This window comes from Malus sylvestris, chromosome 5 (assembly GCF_916048215.2).
Source record: "Malus sylvestris chromosome 5, drMalSylv7.2, whole genome shotgun sequence".
Lineage (NCBI taxonomy): Eukaryota > Viridiplantae > Streptophyta > Magnoliopsida > Rosales > Rosaceae > Malus > Malus sylvestris.
Window position 1 is genome coordinate 22,207,711 of NC_062264.1, and position 17,683 is coordinate 22,225,393.

Here is a 17,683-nt window from a genome sequence, read left to right on the forward strand (position 1 = left end):
TCCTTCAGTTCGAGGAACGTGTAATTCCGGTTAAGGATTTGCTTGAAGCCGACGATCTATACAGGAACTGCCGTTGCTGTCACCCCAATTGGTGCTGTAATTTATCAAGGAGAAAGGTAGAGAATTTAACTTCATTTTTTCTTCTTTTTGGTTTAATTTCAGGATGTCGTGACATTGCATTTGCAGGGTTGAGTACGGCACAGGAAAAGGAGCACTGTTTAATGGGTGCGTACAGAACTATCCTTGCTCATCCTACCCCTATTTCAATAAAATTCCGGAAAAAACTAGCTTTTTATGATCATATCGTAGTAATCGGGCAAACGGGGGGGGGGGGGGGGGGGTCATTCGGGGCGATTAGGACAACTCCTTAAAACAAAATATATAAGACAAGCAAATAGAACATTACCATTTACTCTCGTTGTCATGGCTCCGGTGTCCAAAGCCAGGCCGGAATTTTCCTTGTGTTCTAACCACGGTTGCCTCCTCTGGATGCAGCATTATGTGGATTTCAAAAAGGCAGCATTGAGAACAAGATGGGATGGGCTTGTGCTCCGAAGTTCACTACATTTCAGATGGAAAAAATGAAAAATCTCAAACATGAAAATAATTCATTAATTTCCACTTCTAATAACATTTAGCTGCTTTATAAATAAGTCATTCCAAGTATCTGTTAATCCTGGCATGCAGTCGTCGTGCTTCTTCCCACTGGCTGTGGATGGATGGGCATCTGCTCTGAACTCGCTCATGTGGGTTATGTTCAAAATCTGGAAACTTGATCCTTTAAGGGACTTGTAGAGATGTTGATTCACCAGGCGTGCCTCCACGTTTGTACCATTATTCTTCACTGAGAAGAGATCTTCGACCTGCAAAGCAAACCATAACATTATATTATCTCGTATTTGTACCCAGTGCACAAGGCTCCCGCTTTACGCAGGGTTTGGGAGAGGTGAATGTCGGCTAGCTTTACCCCCATTTATGGAGAGGCTGCTCCCAAGTCTCGAACCCGTAACATTATACAAGAGCTTAATTGAAACAACACAAAGTAGAAGGGGTTTGTGCTTGGGTACAAATCATTGCTTCATAAGATGTAAGTGTAGCTCAATTAACTAAACATAACATTCATTTTGCTCAAAAGTAAAAACAGATATAACATCCATTTGGGTCATTATAGAATCACACAACTCACCTGCTCTACCGATAAAGGATTTACCCGATTACAAGAGCCACCTTGGTCCCAGTCACCCCCTTCAAAATGTCTAGGTGACTGAGTACGAAAAAATTTGATTGCACCTGCTTTCGTTCTCTTCTCCATGAACATTACCTACAATGAACGAATCCACTAAAAACATGAACACCAGAATACTACCTCTTAATTTCTTATGAAACATAAAATTAAACAAATTATGAAGCTTTTATCTTAAAAAATTGGTACCATGTGCTTCAAAACCATATCAAGGCCGACATCAGGGAGTACTGGAGGAACCAGGTCAAACTTTGAAGGAGCCCACCACCTGTTTATTCATAAGAACCGAAAAAACGAAATGAATAGTCAGCAAACTTAATGACACGTGAAATTTCCAACTCGTCACATTTAGAAGTTTACTAATTCTGGTATTTATCTTAGAAACCTTCTCCTACCTTCTACATACTGATTTAAGCCTATCTATATGGCTGCTTTATAGCTCTCTTGAAAAGATGTTGGTTGGTTTGTATTCCTATTGTACTTGGTATTTACTTGGAGGGTCAATTAGATCTTAGAAACTATAGTTCCTGATCGTCTCGTGGGAAAATCAACAAGCTCTGCGGCAGCTTTCAAATTGCTTAATCTTTTCTATCTCAACTAAATTGTTTTCCCACATCAAAATTCTTCTCACTCACCACTTATATGAGTAAACTGCATCATGATTATCGACACTAGGCTACTAGTCTTGGGATCAATAAATATGATACACACAACTTATTGTATTTTTTTATAAACAGAATTTATTTGATCACATCACGAAATTAAAAGAAGACTAATACTAAACCCAAGTAACAAATGTATCTGCTAAATGTACAAGAATCTTGAGCAAGCATAACAAATAAGAATGAAAATACATACGAGTGCCCTGTATTAAAGATCAGAATGTCATGAAAGCTTAGAGCTTCTGCCCATGTGCCGTCTGGAATGTCAACATCAACTCTATAACCCTCCTTATATCCAAGATATTCCAGCACCCCACCATTAGCATCGGCTGACCACCTGCATCGAATAAAAGCATAAAAAGCCTAAGTGTACAAACAAACAGACGAACATCAAAGCTTAGCATGTGCAAGATGTAATTCAGTTCCCCATCAATTTATCTAACAAAACTAGTGCATAACCATCATATAGTTGCAAGCATAGCTTACCTACCATAACGTGCCAAAAGATTTGTTCGATGATATGCAAGGGTGAGATTAGAATGAAGAAATGTAAACCCGCGATCAGCACCGGCTGGTCGCCACTTCTTCACTTCACTTGACACTCGTTTTAGAGAACAGAAAAGCGAAACAAACATATTTCTGTTCAATGAATCACCAACAAACCCTGCACTGTAGAACACCCATAAGGTTTCCGTACATACAACCCAGGATTCAATATATATCACTCTACCATAAAGCCTTTCAAATCATCCTATTTATTGCATTTGATGCGACGTTTAAACTAAATACCAAATGCTGGTTTATCAGATATCCGAAAAAAACTTAAACTTTACGTCAATTAGAATTAAATAGCTAAGAAAACAAAGGCCTGCATTCAAGCAAGTAATATAAAGTTCAAAATTCCGGATATCAGTTTGTTTATCTCTTGCCATAGCATCAAATGCAAGATTTTCTCACTCTTTCTCAGCAACCAAACAGACAACAACTTCACATCACAACTAAATAACTTCAAAACCAACACGCAAATATAAACAAGAGAGAATACCAATGCTGGTGTCTCTGTACATCTTCAGAAACCTAATCGGATGGAACGGCGGTAGATCACAACCCTTGGGCTTCCATCTCCACTTGAGTAGTTCCCGACCGTTGGATTTGTCGCTGGAAATGCAATTCCATCCCTTGAATATTTCCTTGCAGGTATTGTCGTACCTCGGAGGATCATCCGGAGATCGGATCCAGCTTCCGTCGGAGTAGTCGCACGACCCGCCCCGGAGACTCGGGTTGGATCCTTCAGTCTTTTTGGAATTCGAAGCTGGTGTTATGAGGCCGCGGAGGAACGGAGGTCTTCCGAATGGAGGAGAGGAGAAGGAAGATGGAGACGAAGCAGACGAGGGAGAGGAGAGGGAAGAGTGGGACTTTCCTCGTCTGGTTTTGCTGTTGAGAGTGTTGGTCTCTGGAGGCCATGCCTTCACTGTCGTCGATGATTTTTGGCGCAGGTTTTGTTTGGATTAAAACTTGAATTTTGGGCTCAAAGAAGGAGCTGGCCCAAAGGGAGGCCTAGAAGGAGAGATGGTCGAAGCCCAGTCAAAGCCCAAAAAGCAGAAAATGCCCTTTCCGACTAGGAACAGGCCATGAGAACCACTTGCTCACCTACTCTGAAACCAAGTGGTATAGACTAGCCAACTCATCCAGCCCAGAAGCACTTTACAATGGCAGTACAAGTAAATAGATGATGAGTCACTACCCTTCGAAATGCATTCGGGCAGGATTATCCTTACAGAAGGCCAAGCCAAAGTGTCTATAAAAGAAGAAAGAGAAATAAAAAATAGGGACACTCAATCAAACAAACAAATACAAGCACAAACTCTGCTCAAAGCCAGATTTGCCTTCAAACGAAGCTGTAGTCAGCCCAAGCCTTCATCCCTTTCGGGATAAACCCCCATTCAAGCCTTTATAATAGCTCTGCTACCCTGTTCAACTCTTGCTGTAGTATCGATTTCTCTCTGTAAACTCATCTCCCTACCTTTTTTTCTAAAGCTCTCAAACCCCTTGATAAACCACAAAGATAGGAAGTTGCAAGACGATCAGCCTTGCCCGACAAGGTTAAACCTTGCCCGACCCTCTTTGTTTTTGTCTTTTCATTCATTAGCCTAGCAATATGTTGTATACTTCAAGTTGTATTCAAGTTATTTCTAGTAAGATGATTATTAAAAGACTCTCTCAACTCTTGAATCCAATTTGAATATGTCGTCACAGTTCAAACTAGATATGAGTTCTAAGCCCTCGGGCATGTAAGATTTGATCATTTAAAAGTCCTTGGCCTCAAGGCATAAAAAAGAACCTTATGTGGACTTAACCCATCCACGACAAGCTTTGATAACAAGAAGTCCGAAGTTACTTGGGGCGCAAGTAATCGACCTATATCTTAGTTTTATTTCTGTTATATTATGATTATCGTAGAGCGGTCGAGTATAGAATGAATTCTGATAGGAAGCCTCAAGGCCTACATCTAAGGCCCTACAAAGGCACCTATTTGGATTCATTCTACTCTTCGGGCTAGAACGTTTGAGTATAGAGCTAATTCTGATAGGAAGCCTCAAGGCCTACATCTAAGGCCCTACAAAGGCACCTATTTGGATTCATTCTGCTCTTCGGGCTCGATAATCAGAAGTATAACAGTCATAATACTGTATGTAACAACGAAACAAACATTATATGTTTGAGTACTGAGTTAGTTATTGACTGGAAGCCTCAAGGCCTACACCTAAGGCCCCACAAATGCACCTGTTATAACTAACATAGTCTCTCGGGTATATATACAACATAAACTCAACATCCGTTTTACATCTGCCATGCTAAAGATGGCAGTGGCACGCCTGAGCACTTAAAAGTTAATATTGATTGTGAGCCTCAAAGCCTACACCTAAGGCCCCACAAAGGCACCTTTCAAAGTTAACTTTGTCCTTCTCTTTCAGCCTTGCCCGATAAGCCCGCCAGTGAAGCAGAAGCCCGACAGCAAAGCACCAATCGACGCCAACCTCTCGGGGAGCTGTGTGCTCGTCGGCCAAGAAACATCCTCGACGGAAATTCCTGCCACGAACATAGTTTTGGCACGACCAGTGGGACCTCAATTGTTTTGATCTCGCATGTCCAAAAAGAAAAGCCATAAACTTTGCAAAAAGAATACGAAGGAAGGTTCTTCTCAACCTTTGCTACAAATGGCAGATTAATCAGGAAATCCTCCTTCCCCATCAAGACAAGTGGTCCTAGAAAGCCCATCTTCATCCGGAAAGTCAGAAGGAATAGGAACTAATGAGGAATTACAGGCTACTATGATACAAGTATTAAGGAGTATGGAAAAGATCTCTCTGGAAACCAAGGGGGAAGTCAGTAGATTGTGTACCTTAACAGGGAATCTACAAAGAAGGTTAGATCTGGAGTTTTCCACTCCAAAAGGTGTTCAGGGAAGTGGGATGAGCCAGGTTACCATCAGAAGTGAACCAATTATTCCCCTATTTCCACTGTTAGAAGAAGAAAAAGATAGGGGAAAGAAGAAGGTGGTACTTGAAGGAAGTCAACCCGTGATAGAACCAGTCCTGAAGAAAGAATTTTCTAGCTTCCCATTATTATCATTTAATAATAGGAAGCAAAGCGAGCAAGAAATGACAAAGTATGGGATGCCCATAACAACAAGAGAGATCAGTGGAAAAGAAAGTTCCACTACTTCGGACAAGCCCCTTCCTTATAGGCCACCCCCGTTGGCTCATAAGGGAGGAGGAGCCAACTGGAGAAAGCCTGAATCAAAGAAAGAAGCATTCCCAGGGAATGACCAAAGCACAAAGAACGAGGCTTCCCCTCTCTTCCAGAATAATAATACAGCTACTCAACAACTGAGGGATGAGTTGGCTGAGTTAAGGAAGGCAGTGGCTCAAAATGCTCAACCACGGGCTCGCCCAGTGTTCAGGGTTACCTATTAAAAGTCTTATCCTAAATACATTGATGAGCAAAATCCATTTCCTCTCAACTTCAAGATGCCCACATTCCCAACGTTCACAGGTGAAGATAGCAGTGTGTCCTCCAGAGACCACATTTTCAAATTTTCCAATCATTGTGTAGCATATGAGGACAACCCAAACTACAAGTTAAGGTTGTTTGGGAATTCATTAGCGGGACTAGCATCTTAGTGGTATTCTCTATTACCCCCTAACTCTATTGCCAACTGAGGGCAGATGGAGATGGCCTTCCATGAACAATTTTACAGAATAGAGCCAGAATTGACTATCAATGATCTTGTTGAAGTCAAACAATACGATCATGAGTCCACGGATGACTTCATGATGAGGTTCAGGAAGACAAGGATGAGATGCCAATTCCCTGTTAACCAAGCTCAGCTCATATCAATTGCTCAAAGGGCTCTGAGATTACCTTTGAGGAAAAGAGTTTATGATACCCAATTCAACGAGCTTCAGGAATTGGTAATTGCTGCCACTAAGTATGAAAGGCTGTTGCTGGAGAGCAGCAAGTAAAGCATACTTCTAAAGCTCATCCCTTCTACAAAAACAAAGCTGCAATTCATTGTGTAGAGGTAGGAGAAATCAGGCCAGAGCATGAATATAGCCATGACAGAGAAGAAGTTGAGGTGTGTGCTGCTGAGATGACCACGCCTTTCAAACCATTGATGGTGAAAGGATTAGGTCAACCCATCAAAAACCAGAAAATTGTGATGAACGATAGAGGCTTCGTCCCTATGAAACCTCCCAAGTACCAAAGTTATTCGTTCGATCTAGCCAAGGAACCTGAGATCTATGAAGAACTGGTGCGGGCAAGAGTAATTTTGCCCGACAATACTCTAAAAATGCCCAAGCCAGAAGAGCTGAGGGGGAAGAAGTATTGTAAGTTACAATATACCTTCAACCATTCTATAACCAATTGTGTCCAGTTCAGAGACTGTATACAAGACCTTATAGTGAAGGGAAAGCTGCTGCTTAACAAACCCCAAGCTAGTATGATGGTTGATACCAATCCTTTCCCAGAAGCCCCCGTCAACACGATCAATCTAATTTGGGTGGGGAAGCCAGGATCATCAGTTGTTACGATAGAGGAGAGAGATGGATCTCAGGTCGTCACGACACCCTTGCTCAAATAAAAGTACCGTAAGGGGGAACAAGGGATTATGATCATGTCCCAAAATTGGTGTTGGCGAGGGAAGCAGAAGAAAGAAGAAAAATAAACAATGGGGCAAAGAGTTGCCCGAAATAAGTTCAGACAAGAGCCAGAAGCAGAGCAAGCAAAAGACAAAATACATGTTCATTCTGCTAAAGGAGGGATTACAAGTAATCCTAGTCTAATAATTTTACATCTTCACTCAGGGTGATTATTCGAGAATGATATGTCTGCATGATTGTAAAAATCCTATTAGGTTCGGCCAAAACAGTATGGCTATTGGCAAGATGAAACCTAGTATGCTCTAACTCCGAGTTTGACTTCTTCGCTTCTTCGATTTGGCTTTCAAGGGTGTCAAGAAGAGTTGCTTGCTCAGCTTTAAGAACAGCCAGTTGTTCCTCTAGCTTCTGGATTTCAGAAGTCACCACTCCGATCCTTTCTTTTGTCAGTTAACCGTCATTCATCAACCTTTCTACCCGAGCAGAAGCACTGGATTCTTTCTCCTGGAAACATCTTACACGATTGGCTTGTCTTTCAGCTCTCTTATGTTGGTCTCGGAGAGCCCTCAGGTTCTCAAAGAAAGAAAGAAAGGAATCATGTTGGGTTTTTGACAGTTGACCGGCTTTGTAAAGCTCACTCGTAAACTTTTCTAAGTCACAAAGGGCCTTAAGGCTGAATGAAGCTGAGAAGTCCTTCCTTTCCCATTCTTGGAAAACTCGTTGCTGCTCTGGAAAGCCGGAAGGTGAAGAATGCTTTGAAGATTTCAGCCTTGTCTCAAGCTGCCCGAATTTTTCAAAAAGTTCGGGCAACTTAGCAGTTTTTGAAAATAAAGGAGTAGGAGGAGGATTTCGCACTCCAGTTTCCTCTAATGGAGTAGTGCCTACTAATGAGGCAGTTTCTGTTTTCCCGGTCTTCTCAATTCCAGAATGGGGGATCCCGGCACTTCCAATAGTTAAATGAGGCCGGGGGAGCTTTGACTTACGAACCAAGCGAGCAGGAGAAGCTTTTTCCAGAACTTGCTGCAACGACCAAAGAAGACCAGATTAAGACAAAAATACAGTTTAGAGCAAAGAGAAGCTTTGGGAAGAAGAGATATACCTGACTAAGCCCTGGGGCTTCACAAGGAAGAGTACCAATTCCTGGTTGAGGAGAAGACTCTCTACCACTGACCGGGGAAGAAAAGGTTGCGCTTAAGCCTTCGCCAATGCCCTAGAGGTATCCAGGGATAGCAGCGAGTGTTAGTAAGCAGATGGTAAGAGGAGAACAGGAAGAAAATACCTCCATACCTGAGTTCGATCCTGAGGAGATGAAGGAGGTTCATCAAGGGTAACTATCGGGCAAACTAACACCTGCAAGGTAATTGCCTCTAAAGTCACAAGAATCTCAGGGACTATGGGTTCGTCACATGTTGCCATTGATGGATGTTGTGTTGAAGAAGGTTGAGAAAGAGGTAAATAGAAGTTGATATCGAAACAATGTACGGGAAATCAATGTGAGGATAGTTACTCACCAAATTACTGTCCTCATCCACAAAATGCAACATTACTCCCGTGGATGGATCAAATTGAGAAGATGGAGTTGCTTCCAGGACAGAGGGAGAAATCAAGAGAGAACCTTGACCAGGCAAGGGGGCAGATACCCCGACCTGGATGAAGTCAGAAGAAGATAAGGTTTAGGCATTAGCCCAAGGTTCAAAAAAGAAGGGAATGTACCTCTGAAGGATTAACCCGGGGAGGAGAGAGGTTTTTTTCTCGGGCAAGTGGCGAAGAAACCTCGGGCGGACGGAGCTTTTCCTCTCTTGCAGCCTGACTTAAGTAAATCATGCTCAGAGTTTTGTAGCAGCAGGAAAGATTATGCAGACATAAACATAAACTATACCTCAAGTTCTTTGAGGGTGATACTTCGTAATTCTTCAGCCTTTTTGTGCATTACAGCTCCTAACGGTTCCTCCTTAGAAGCAATGGTTGGTTTCTTAGATGCTTGAGGTCCTGTTTTCAAGGGAAACAAGGGCAATTAGATAATGAAGAAGGATGGCGATCTGGTGAAGAATAATAGAAACTCACTTAAAGATTTTTGCTTCTTTCTGCCTGCCTCAGAGACTGGAGCAGATGAGGCTGAAGGCTTGGGAGTCAGGACAGTTCTTACTCTCTTACTCTTTCTAGTAAGAATTGGTCGTTTAGTCTTGGGTGGGGATGCAGGATCAGACTCTGAGGTCTCAATCACAACCGCTTTCCTTCGCTTAGACACTTGGGTGATGACCTCAGGCGCCCCTTCTTCAGCCCCTGAATCTTCTGAAACATCCCCACCTTCTCCAGCTTCTCGTCTTTCAGCCTCCGCCGCAGCCCTATGAAGGACTGCTGCATCAGCTGAGTCATCCTCGGACTCAATGGGTACCGATTTAACATCCACTTGGGCTGCATGATCAAGCAAGGTAAAGATTCAAAAGGGCTTCAGAAGGAATTTAGAATGAAGATAAGAAGAAGAAATACCTATCAGAAGTAACCGATTCTTCTCTTGGATCATCTCCTTCCAATTTTCAAGTTCGCTCGAACTGGGGTATGATTTGAGAGAAAGTTGACTGAAAAGGCGATCATGAGTCTCTCTCAAATCTCCCCCATATTTCTTGGTCCATTTGTCTTCCCACCAAAAAGAGAAAAGTGAAGTGCACTCAAAATTAAGAATGATGGACTTTCGAGCAGCCTGACTCATGACTTCAAGACTACGTCGAACAGCTCGAAAGATCGCCTCGGAATGAGATGATAATCGAAAGAAGGTGCCACAATGGACAGAGTCGAAGAACAGGATGGGAATGGCTTGCCTAAAACCTAACTGCCTGCTGCAAAAGTTGGGGTGATACACCTCCAACCCTCAGTCATATCGATTGCCCCGAACTCCCCAGGCCATGTCTCTCGGTTGAATACAACTAATAAATTTCTCCCTGCAAAAGGAGGTGGCATCTTCCCCAGGAGCATCTTGAAAAGCTTGGTCAGAAAACCAAGGATATCTCCTTAAGACTGACGAGCCATATTCCAAGTCTGATCGAGTCCTACAAACTTGAAGAAGTAAAAGCAGGCGAAGGTGGAGTGATCTGTAGGAGCAGCTTCAGCTAGGATTCGGGCAGGGGCCACACCCTCTGGGAACTCTAAATTTGTAGCCCGAAACTCTGGAAAGTACCATTGAAGCCATGTTTGTATCATCCATATGGGCCCATTTAGGTTAGTCTCAAATGGCTCACCTTGAGTCATTTCAAAAAGAAGATGGTAAAGATGAGAAAGAAGGAATGGACCCGTAGCTACATCGTCAAAGTTATGAAGAGCCTCCACAAAGGGGATCCATTCAACCTTCACTCCTTTAGACTTATTAGGGAAAACATGTTTGTTGAGCCAGTATAAGAGGAAATACATGTGCTCTTGATCTTTATCAACATGAGAAGAACCTGCTCCAAAATTATCCTTTACGAAAGGGATGAATCCCTTGAAGGAGGTCTCATAACTCTTGAAGGTTGCAGAATTATATTCCAAGGAAAGGAAAAAGGCAAATGAACCTGAGCTTTCAGCCATGGAGGGGGGAGCCCAGTCTTGAGTAATGTCCATTATTCTGCCCGATGGTCTTAGCCCGAAAACTTGGGCCATATCAAGAATAGTCGGAGACATGGGACCCATACGAAAGTCAAAAGTGTTTGTGCCCGAATTCCAGAAGAGAATAGAAGAAGCAAGCAATTCGGGCTTGGGAATAATGGTAGTTTTCGAGAGCATGATCAATTCATAAATACCATTATTCATCCATTTCTTCTTAAAAGTTGGCTCTAGTTCATCGATCCACTGAGCCCAAGCCGGATCATTCATCAAAGGAAAGCCTCGACGATATGACGACCACTTGGATGAGGAAATGCCCAACTTAGCCAAAAAAGGATTTGGAGAAAACCAGTTATCCCTAGGCATGTTGTTCTCTATCACGGAAGGGACCCTGGAAATCCATGCGGGACCCAACGATTGTGCTCCATGCATTTCAAAGAAAAGCTCAGAATTCAAACTTACCCGAGGGCGATGCAGCCCGTTGAGTAGATGGCGCAAAGTGGTGATGCCTTCACCAGATTCATATGATAGTTGGATTTGGCTGGATCCTGAAGCCATTTGATGAAGTTTGGAAGGGGAAGGGCAAAAAAGACGACAAGGGAAAAAGATATCAGGCAAAGAGCAATAGAGAATTTGAAAGACTCAGAGAAGTAAAAACGTCTGGGAGGTTAGCAATTTTTGCAGAAGGATTTCGTGCTAAGAACACAGAGGACTCGTGGGTTAGTGAAGTAATTGCAGAAAAGTGATGATTATCTTTAGAAAGGGTGCAAGCCCCGAAAGAGAAACGTGGGTTTTAATGGCGAACTTTTTCAATCAATATTGGTGCCTGGAATTCCAGACTGAATATCAATTGAAAGGGGGCACTGTTTGGATTAAAACTTGAACTTTGGGCTCAAAGAAGAAGCTGGCCCAAAGGGAGGCCTAGAATGAGAGATGGCCGAAGCCCAGCCAAAGCCCAGAAAGCAGAAAATGCCATTTCCGACTAGGAACAAGCCATGAGAACCACTTGCTCACCTACTCTGAAACCAAGTGGTATAGACCAGCCAACTCATCTAGCTCAAAAGCACTTTACAGTGGTAGTACAAGTAAATAGCTGATGAGTCACTACCCTTCGAAATGCATTCGGGCAGGATTATCGCTACATGAGGCCAAGCCAAAGTGTCTATAAAAGAAGAAAGAGAAATCAGAAATAGGGACACTCAATCAAACAAACAAATACAAGCACAAACTCTGCTCAAAGCCAGATTTGCCTTCAAACGAAGCTGTAGTCAGCCCAAGCCTTCATCCCTTTCGAGATAAACCCCCACTCAAGCCTTTATACCCTGTTTAACTCTTGCTGTAGTATCGATTTCTCTCTGTAAACTCATATCCCTACCCTTTTTTTCTAAAGCTCTCAAACCCCTTGATAAACCACAAAGATAGGAAGTTGCAAGACGATCAGCTTTGCCCGACCCTATTTGTTTTTTTCTTTTCATTCATTAGCCTAGCAATATGTTGTATACTTCAAGTTGTATTCAAGTTATTTCTAGTAAGATGACTATTAAAAGACTCTCTCAATTCTTGAATCCGATTTGAATATGTCGTCACAATTCAAACTAGATCTGAGTTCTAAGCCCTCGGGCATGTAAGATTTGATCATTTAAAAGTCCTTGGCCTCAAGGCATAAAAAAGAACCTTATGTGGACTTAACCCATCCACGACAAGCTTTAATAACAAGAAGTCCGAAGTTACTTGGGGCGCAAGTAATCGACCTATATCTTAGTTTTATTTTTGTTATATTATGATTATCGTAGAGCGGTCGAGTATAGAATGAATTCTGATAGGAAGCCTCAAGGCCTATATCTAAGGCCCTACAAAGACACCTATTTGGATTCATTCTACTCTTCGGGCTAGAACGTTTGAGTATAGAGTTAATTCTGATAGGAAGCCTCAAGGCCTACATCTAAGGCCCTACAAAGGCACCTATTTGGATTCATTCTACTCTTCGGGCTAGAACGTTTGAGTATAGAGTTAATTCTGATAGGAAGCCTCAAGGCCTATGATCAGAAGTATAACAGTCATAATACTGTATGTAACAACGAAACAAACATTATATGTTCGAGTACTGAGTTAGTTATTGACTGGAAGCCTCAAGGCCTACACCTAAGGCCCCACAAAGGCACCTGTTATAACTAACATAGTCTCTTGGGTATATATACAACATAAACTCAACATCCGTTTTACATCTGCCTTGCTGAAGATGGCAGTGGCACACCTGAGTACTTAAAAGTTAATCTTGATTGTGAGCCTCAAGGCCTACACCTAAGGCCCCACAAAGGCACCTTTCAAAGTTAACTCTGTCATTCTCTTTCAGCCTTGCCCGATAAGCCCGCCAGTGAACATCCCCGACGGAAATTCCTGCCACGAACAGGTTTTAGCCTTAACTGCCAACTCCAACTCATAAAAGCACTTCTCCAGCAAAAAACAAAGGTTATAAAAGCACTTTGCTGCTCAGTTTTTTTAATTTTTTTTCTTGGACTTCTTCTTGTAAAAGCACGTTTGCTTAAACTTAAGAAGCACTTCTATTAAAATGCTTGAAGTGCTTCCGAAAAAATGTACTTAGAAAAACTTCTTGATATATTGTCGTAAGCAATTTTGGACATATGAAGGCGTTTTAAACCTTTCTGAAACCGTTCTTATTAGTCCCTGTAAAAAAATGTGAAACAAGCCTTTATTAACGATTTTACATTACTTTTCTAGTGCCAAAAATAGAGTAAACCTAAAACTAATTGTGAGCTTTATGAACTTATGTAACAATTTTGAGTTTCAAAGGGTTGTAGGGAAAACCTAAAAATAATTGAGAGCTTTTATGAACTTAAGTGACAATTTTGAGTTTCGAAAGGTAAAGTACAACTTGAGTTCTATTTAGACAGTGAATGAATAACCAAGCTTCCGTACACTAGTAAGCTTTATTCACCAAATGATGTGGTAGTTTCTCAAAACGAAATCATTTACACACCCTTTCTCAACCCCTGCATGCTCCACTTAGTTTCTGTCTCTTAATTATCCATTGATTTATTCAATCCAAACGCTCTTAATTATCCTTTGATTTATTCGATCCAAAAGCCAAAAGTGATGAGGGGTGTGTCGAGAAATAATCTCGGAGAGTAAATACCATGCCCCTTCAAAAATTTAATGGAGTCTGGATGTGGTAAATCTGGCGATCAGTTGTTTTGGAAAATCATTGGATCATCATTTCCTTTTAACCATAAGAGACAAGATGCCATCCATTCATGAGATATTATAGTTATCACTAAGAAATTATTTTGTGTTTTATAAAGCCAACAAGCGGGGAGGGGGGAGTCTATCGAATGCAGCCTTACCCTCACTTTGCAAAGAGGTTGTTTCCATAACTCGAACCTGTGATCTTTCGGTCACAAAATAACAACCTTTGTGTTTTATAAATATAATAAACAATAATAGATGTAGAGAGTACTAACAAATCTATTACTGCAACAACAACGAGGAGCAAGAATGTTGAGGAAAAACAAATACATCATGTTAAAGAATACATAGAGAGGATGAAAGCCAACTCATGAGAACTCACTTCCCCTACACAGATCGATCAGAAGGTCATGCATCAAACCCGAGCGCACAATTTGGCTCTGTATTCCCATTAAATATAAACTTACCCTTCGGGTGCTGAAAACGTTTTGTACTCGGTGTTTTCACCAAGAGGCTGATAGAGTAAAGATGCAATTTTGTGATTTTAGTGGTATGACTTGAGGTGGAAAACTTGGCAGGTAGGTGTGTAAGATTTCTTTAGTGCAGCCTGTTCAAACTTCTTTGAGGCCACTTCGTTCTCTTCTAGGCTTGTTTGAACAAAGTACCTTATCCACCAAGATGAGCTTCGCAATTTCGCCTTCAAAAGAAAATCATTGCGTCATTCTTCCAGATTTAACTTTTGCAAAGTTAATAGGAAGTTAAACTTGCCACACCCGTACAATCAAAGCAAGAAAATGAAATTGAGAAGCAAAAATAGTATTGCACCAGCAATTGTCATCGATGTGGTTATTAAACATTAATAACTTACTGGACGGCCAAATTTGGATAGCTCTGCAACTTTAGCTCTATGCTGACCTGGATAACCTATAAAAGGAAACGACAAGTACATAAAAATTCAAAGAGAACAATAACTGTCATGTATGATTTGCATAATCAATCACGGGCATGACCAACTAAAAGATTGTGTTTAGATTTTGATCAGTAAGGCAGTATGCCTGCACCTCCACCATTTAAGTTGAAGTATTAGCTCCTGCTAACTGATTTTGAATAGAGATGCAGACAAATACCATAAGTAAATCTCATTTGGACTGGGGGTGGGGTGGTGTGTTTACTGAGAAAATTTTACCAGTAAAGATAACAACACCATCAGCAGATACCCGCACCAACTCTGGAAGAGTTCTGTTGAGGTACTTTGGAGACAAGTAATCTAATGCATCCGATGTTATTACGAGAGAAAATGATTTTGCCCGGTATGGCAGTGGAAACTTTATATCAGCCGCCCGCACAATGCCTTTGCTAACAAGACTCTTGCAACTTGCATCAGCATCTTCCAAGTCATATGGTTCCACACCCCATGCTTCAGTATCCTCTTCTTTTAGTAATTTAGATACCACTGAGCAGGTTTCAGGGCCCACGTGCAACACCTTACGCATGCTATCACCATATGCTTTCTTTAGTATAGGTATTACTCTTTGAACTTCAAATGTACATGAAAAACCACCTACATGTACAAATTAGAGATTTTCAAACTCAAATAGTTTTTGTACCTGGAAAAACCTACATGCTAAAATACAACACAAAAATACAGAAAAAAAATCTCTCACAGCAAAGAGTTTCTAATTCTTAAAAAAGTAAATTAAAATAAAAGGAAACGGAGACTTTATAATGATATTTACATATTTTGAAACAACTAAGATCAGTTTGTCTGAATTGTTCAACAGAATAATTCTGTACAGCCTTGTTCCTCTAGGACAAAAAACTATTACACCTACTCCTGACGGAATCTATACAACTCTACTGAGAATCCAACAGAATTGGATAGGCTCGCTAAAAAAAACATATATAGATAACTAGTGAGTTCAAGGATGCAATGTAAGAAATTTATGATAGACAATATGGAATTCTAGCATCCCATTTTGATAAGTATGTGTGCTATTGCATTCGATAACCCAAAACTTTTTAAGAGTTATGGACACTAGACAATAGAATAGATTATGAAATATACCTTCAAGTTTAATTACAGCCTCTTTAGTGCTCTGGCCACCTGTAATACAAACCATAATAATTGAGAACAAAATGGAATGTAGAAAGGACAGCGTTGGATGCTGTCAGAGTTGCAGAGCTTGCCTAAACACTTTTCTTGAAAGGTGGATCGAAAAGATATATGCCCCCATCAACGTTTTTTGTTAGAGTTGGGATGACATTTGAATCACACTTCTTCTTCATACCATAATTTTAGGAAATATTGTTTTTGATAAACCTCATTTGCAAGTAGAAGTCAAAACAACTACTAACCTGACCCGCTAAAAGCGTAGAAGACGAGAAGAACTGCACCCTGAAATTTAAAAGTTAATAGTCAGTATTTTCCTAAAGAAACTAGACTTGCTCGTGTAATTGGGTTCAGTGACGGTATTACTACTAGGATTGAATTTATAAGATGTGTGGACACATTTTAGTCATCTGTTTGTGCTCAACTTTGTCAGGACTGTTTGTTTCTGGATATGTTAGGATTACACCATGATCTCAAAAAAAAATAATGATGTACCGGAAGAAAATGGTGATAGAAAGTACCACAAGCACAAGTCCTATGGACAGTAGAGGTGATGAGCGTGCCTTGGATTGCACTGCACCCACAAATGGGATACTTCCACCGTCACCAATGCGTCTGGAAGGATTTACTGGCCTCCTTGACATGACTATAAATTCTGCAAACTAGAAATCCTGCCAGAAGTAGCATAAGTTGAAAAAAAAAAAAAAAAAACTTCCATTAGCAGTGTTTCCAAATGCCTTCTGCCGAAATATTTTTCTAACTGTTTTCTACTCACTGATCTCAAGTTATTCACATCATCCCAATTAGACCGGCACAAACATCTATGACAAAGCCGCAGAGAGATCTTTCGGCATCCACATCAAACACAAAATTCGCATTCCAAACATCAATTCAAACCCATACAGATATACTGCACTCTGCCAGCTACTCCAAATTACACACAATATTGCTTCTCACATAAATCTACCCACAAACCATCAACGAATGCAGCAGTATCAATCTAAAAGTTGCGAAATTGAGGAAGATTCCACTGAAACATGCAAGTTTCAGCTCAAAATTCTTGCAAATAAAACCAACCCAAATATCCAATCGACTACGAAATTAGCAAGAACTCAAAAAACACATGCATAATAATGCAATCTTCGCCCAAATCAATACATAATTCAAATTTTGATCGATTAAGCAGTAAAGTAAGCTAATTTGCGGATAAAATCAGTCAATTGAATTCACATAAACGGATCTAGAATCCGAAACGGCAAAGCAAAAAGCAATGATGCGAGAAGTAAATGGGGAGAAACCTGAGGAAAATGCAGCGGGAAAAGCTGGATTAGGAGATCTAGGGCGCGATTCAGATCTGAGCTAGTGCTTTCTTACCCTCTTTAGCTCGCAGAGAGTGTTTGGAATCTATTTAATTTGTAGTTGTAGACTTGTAGGAGGAGGAGCTTCAAAGCAACTCCACCCTGAGCCCTGCAAATTCACTATTGAATTCATCCTATTCAACAGTAATTACCTTTAATAAATAGTAATTACCATTAATGAACATTAATGAACAGTAATTACCTTTTGTATCTCCATCCTTGAAACCCTCCCCCTGACAATATGTAATAAAATATTAGTTTTTTTTGTTTGTTTAAATAATATAAAATAAAATAAAACATTGGAAATGGGTTTGTAGGCCCTCGGGCTGACACAAAAAAAATTAAATAATGTCTGGCCCTCGGGTTGC

At 40.9% G+C, this 17,683-nt stretch overlaps 1 protein-coding gene, 1 long non-coding RNA gene and 1 pseudogene across 2 annotated transcripts; 1 reads left to right on the forward strand and 2 right to left on the reverse strand.

Annotated features, from left to right (window-relative positions):
- Positions 1-589: 589 nt before the first annotated feature.
- On the reverse strand, positions 590-3,369 carry LOC126623296 (protein trichome birefringence-like 13; annotated as a pseudogene).
- Positions 3,314-13,284, forward strand: LOC126623306 (uncharacterized). Its single transcript, XR_007623726.1, has 2 exons — positions 3,314-3,401; positions 13,054-13,284. It is a non-coding gene; the product is annotated as an uncharacterized LOC126623306 (long non-coding RNA).
- Positions 13,285-14,050: 766 nt separating this feature from the next.
- On the reverse strand, positions 14,051-17,423 carry LOC126623299 (probable pectin methylesterase CGR2). The gene is made up of 7 exons (XM_050292148.1): positions 17,256-17,423; positions 16,479-16,628; positions 16,203-16,242; positions 15,913-15,951; positions 15,034-15,408; positions 14,716-14,771; positions 14,051-14,544 (listed from the first exon to the last, which is right to left on the reverse strand). Exons 2-7 carry the CDS (start codon positions 16,599-16,601, stop codon positions 14,392-14,394), a joined length of 786 nt encoding a protein of 261 aa, XP_050148105.1. The 5' UTR covers positions 16,602-16,628; positions 17,256-17,423; the 3' UTR covers positions 14,051-14,391.
- Between the last annotated feature and the right edge of the window lie 260 nt (positions 17,424-17,683).

Bases quoted from the DNA above. Each gene is read 5' to 3' on its own strand.
- LOC126623299 (XM_050292148.1), bottom strand. From the start codon at position 16,601: ATGTCAAGGAGGCCAGTAAATCCTTCCAGACGCATTGGTGACGGTGGA. The intron at 15,952-16,202 runs GTTAGTAGTTGT...TTTGTATTACAG, and splicing joins CTACGCTTTTAGCGGGTCAG to GTGGCCAGAGCACTAAAGAG. The intron at 15,409-15,912 runs GTATATTTCATA...TTGTACATGTAG, and splicing joins GGCTGTAATTAAACTTGAAG to GTGGTTTTTCATGTACATTT.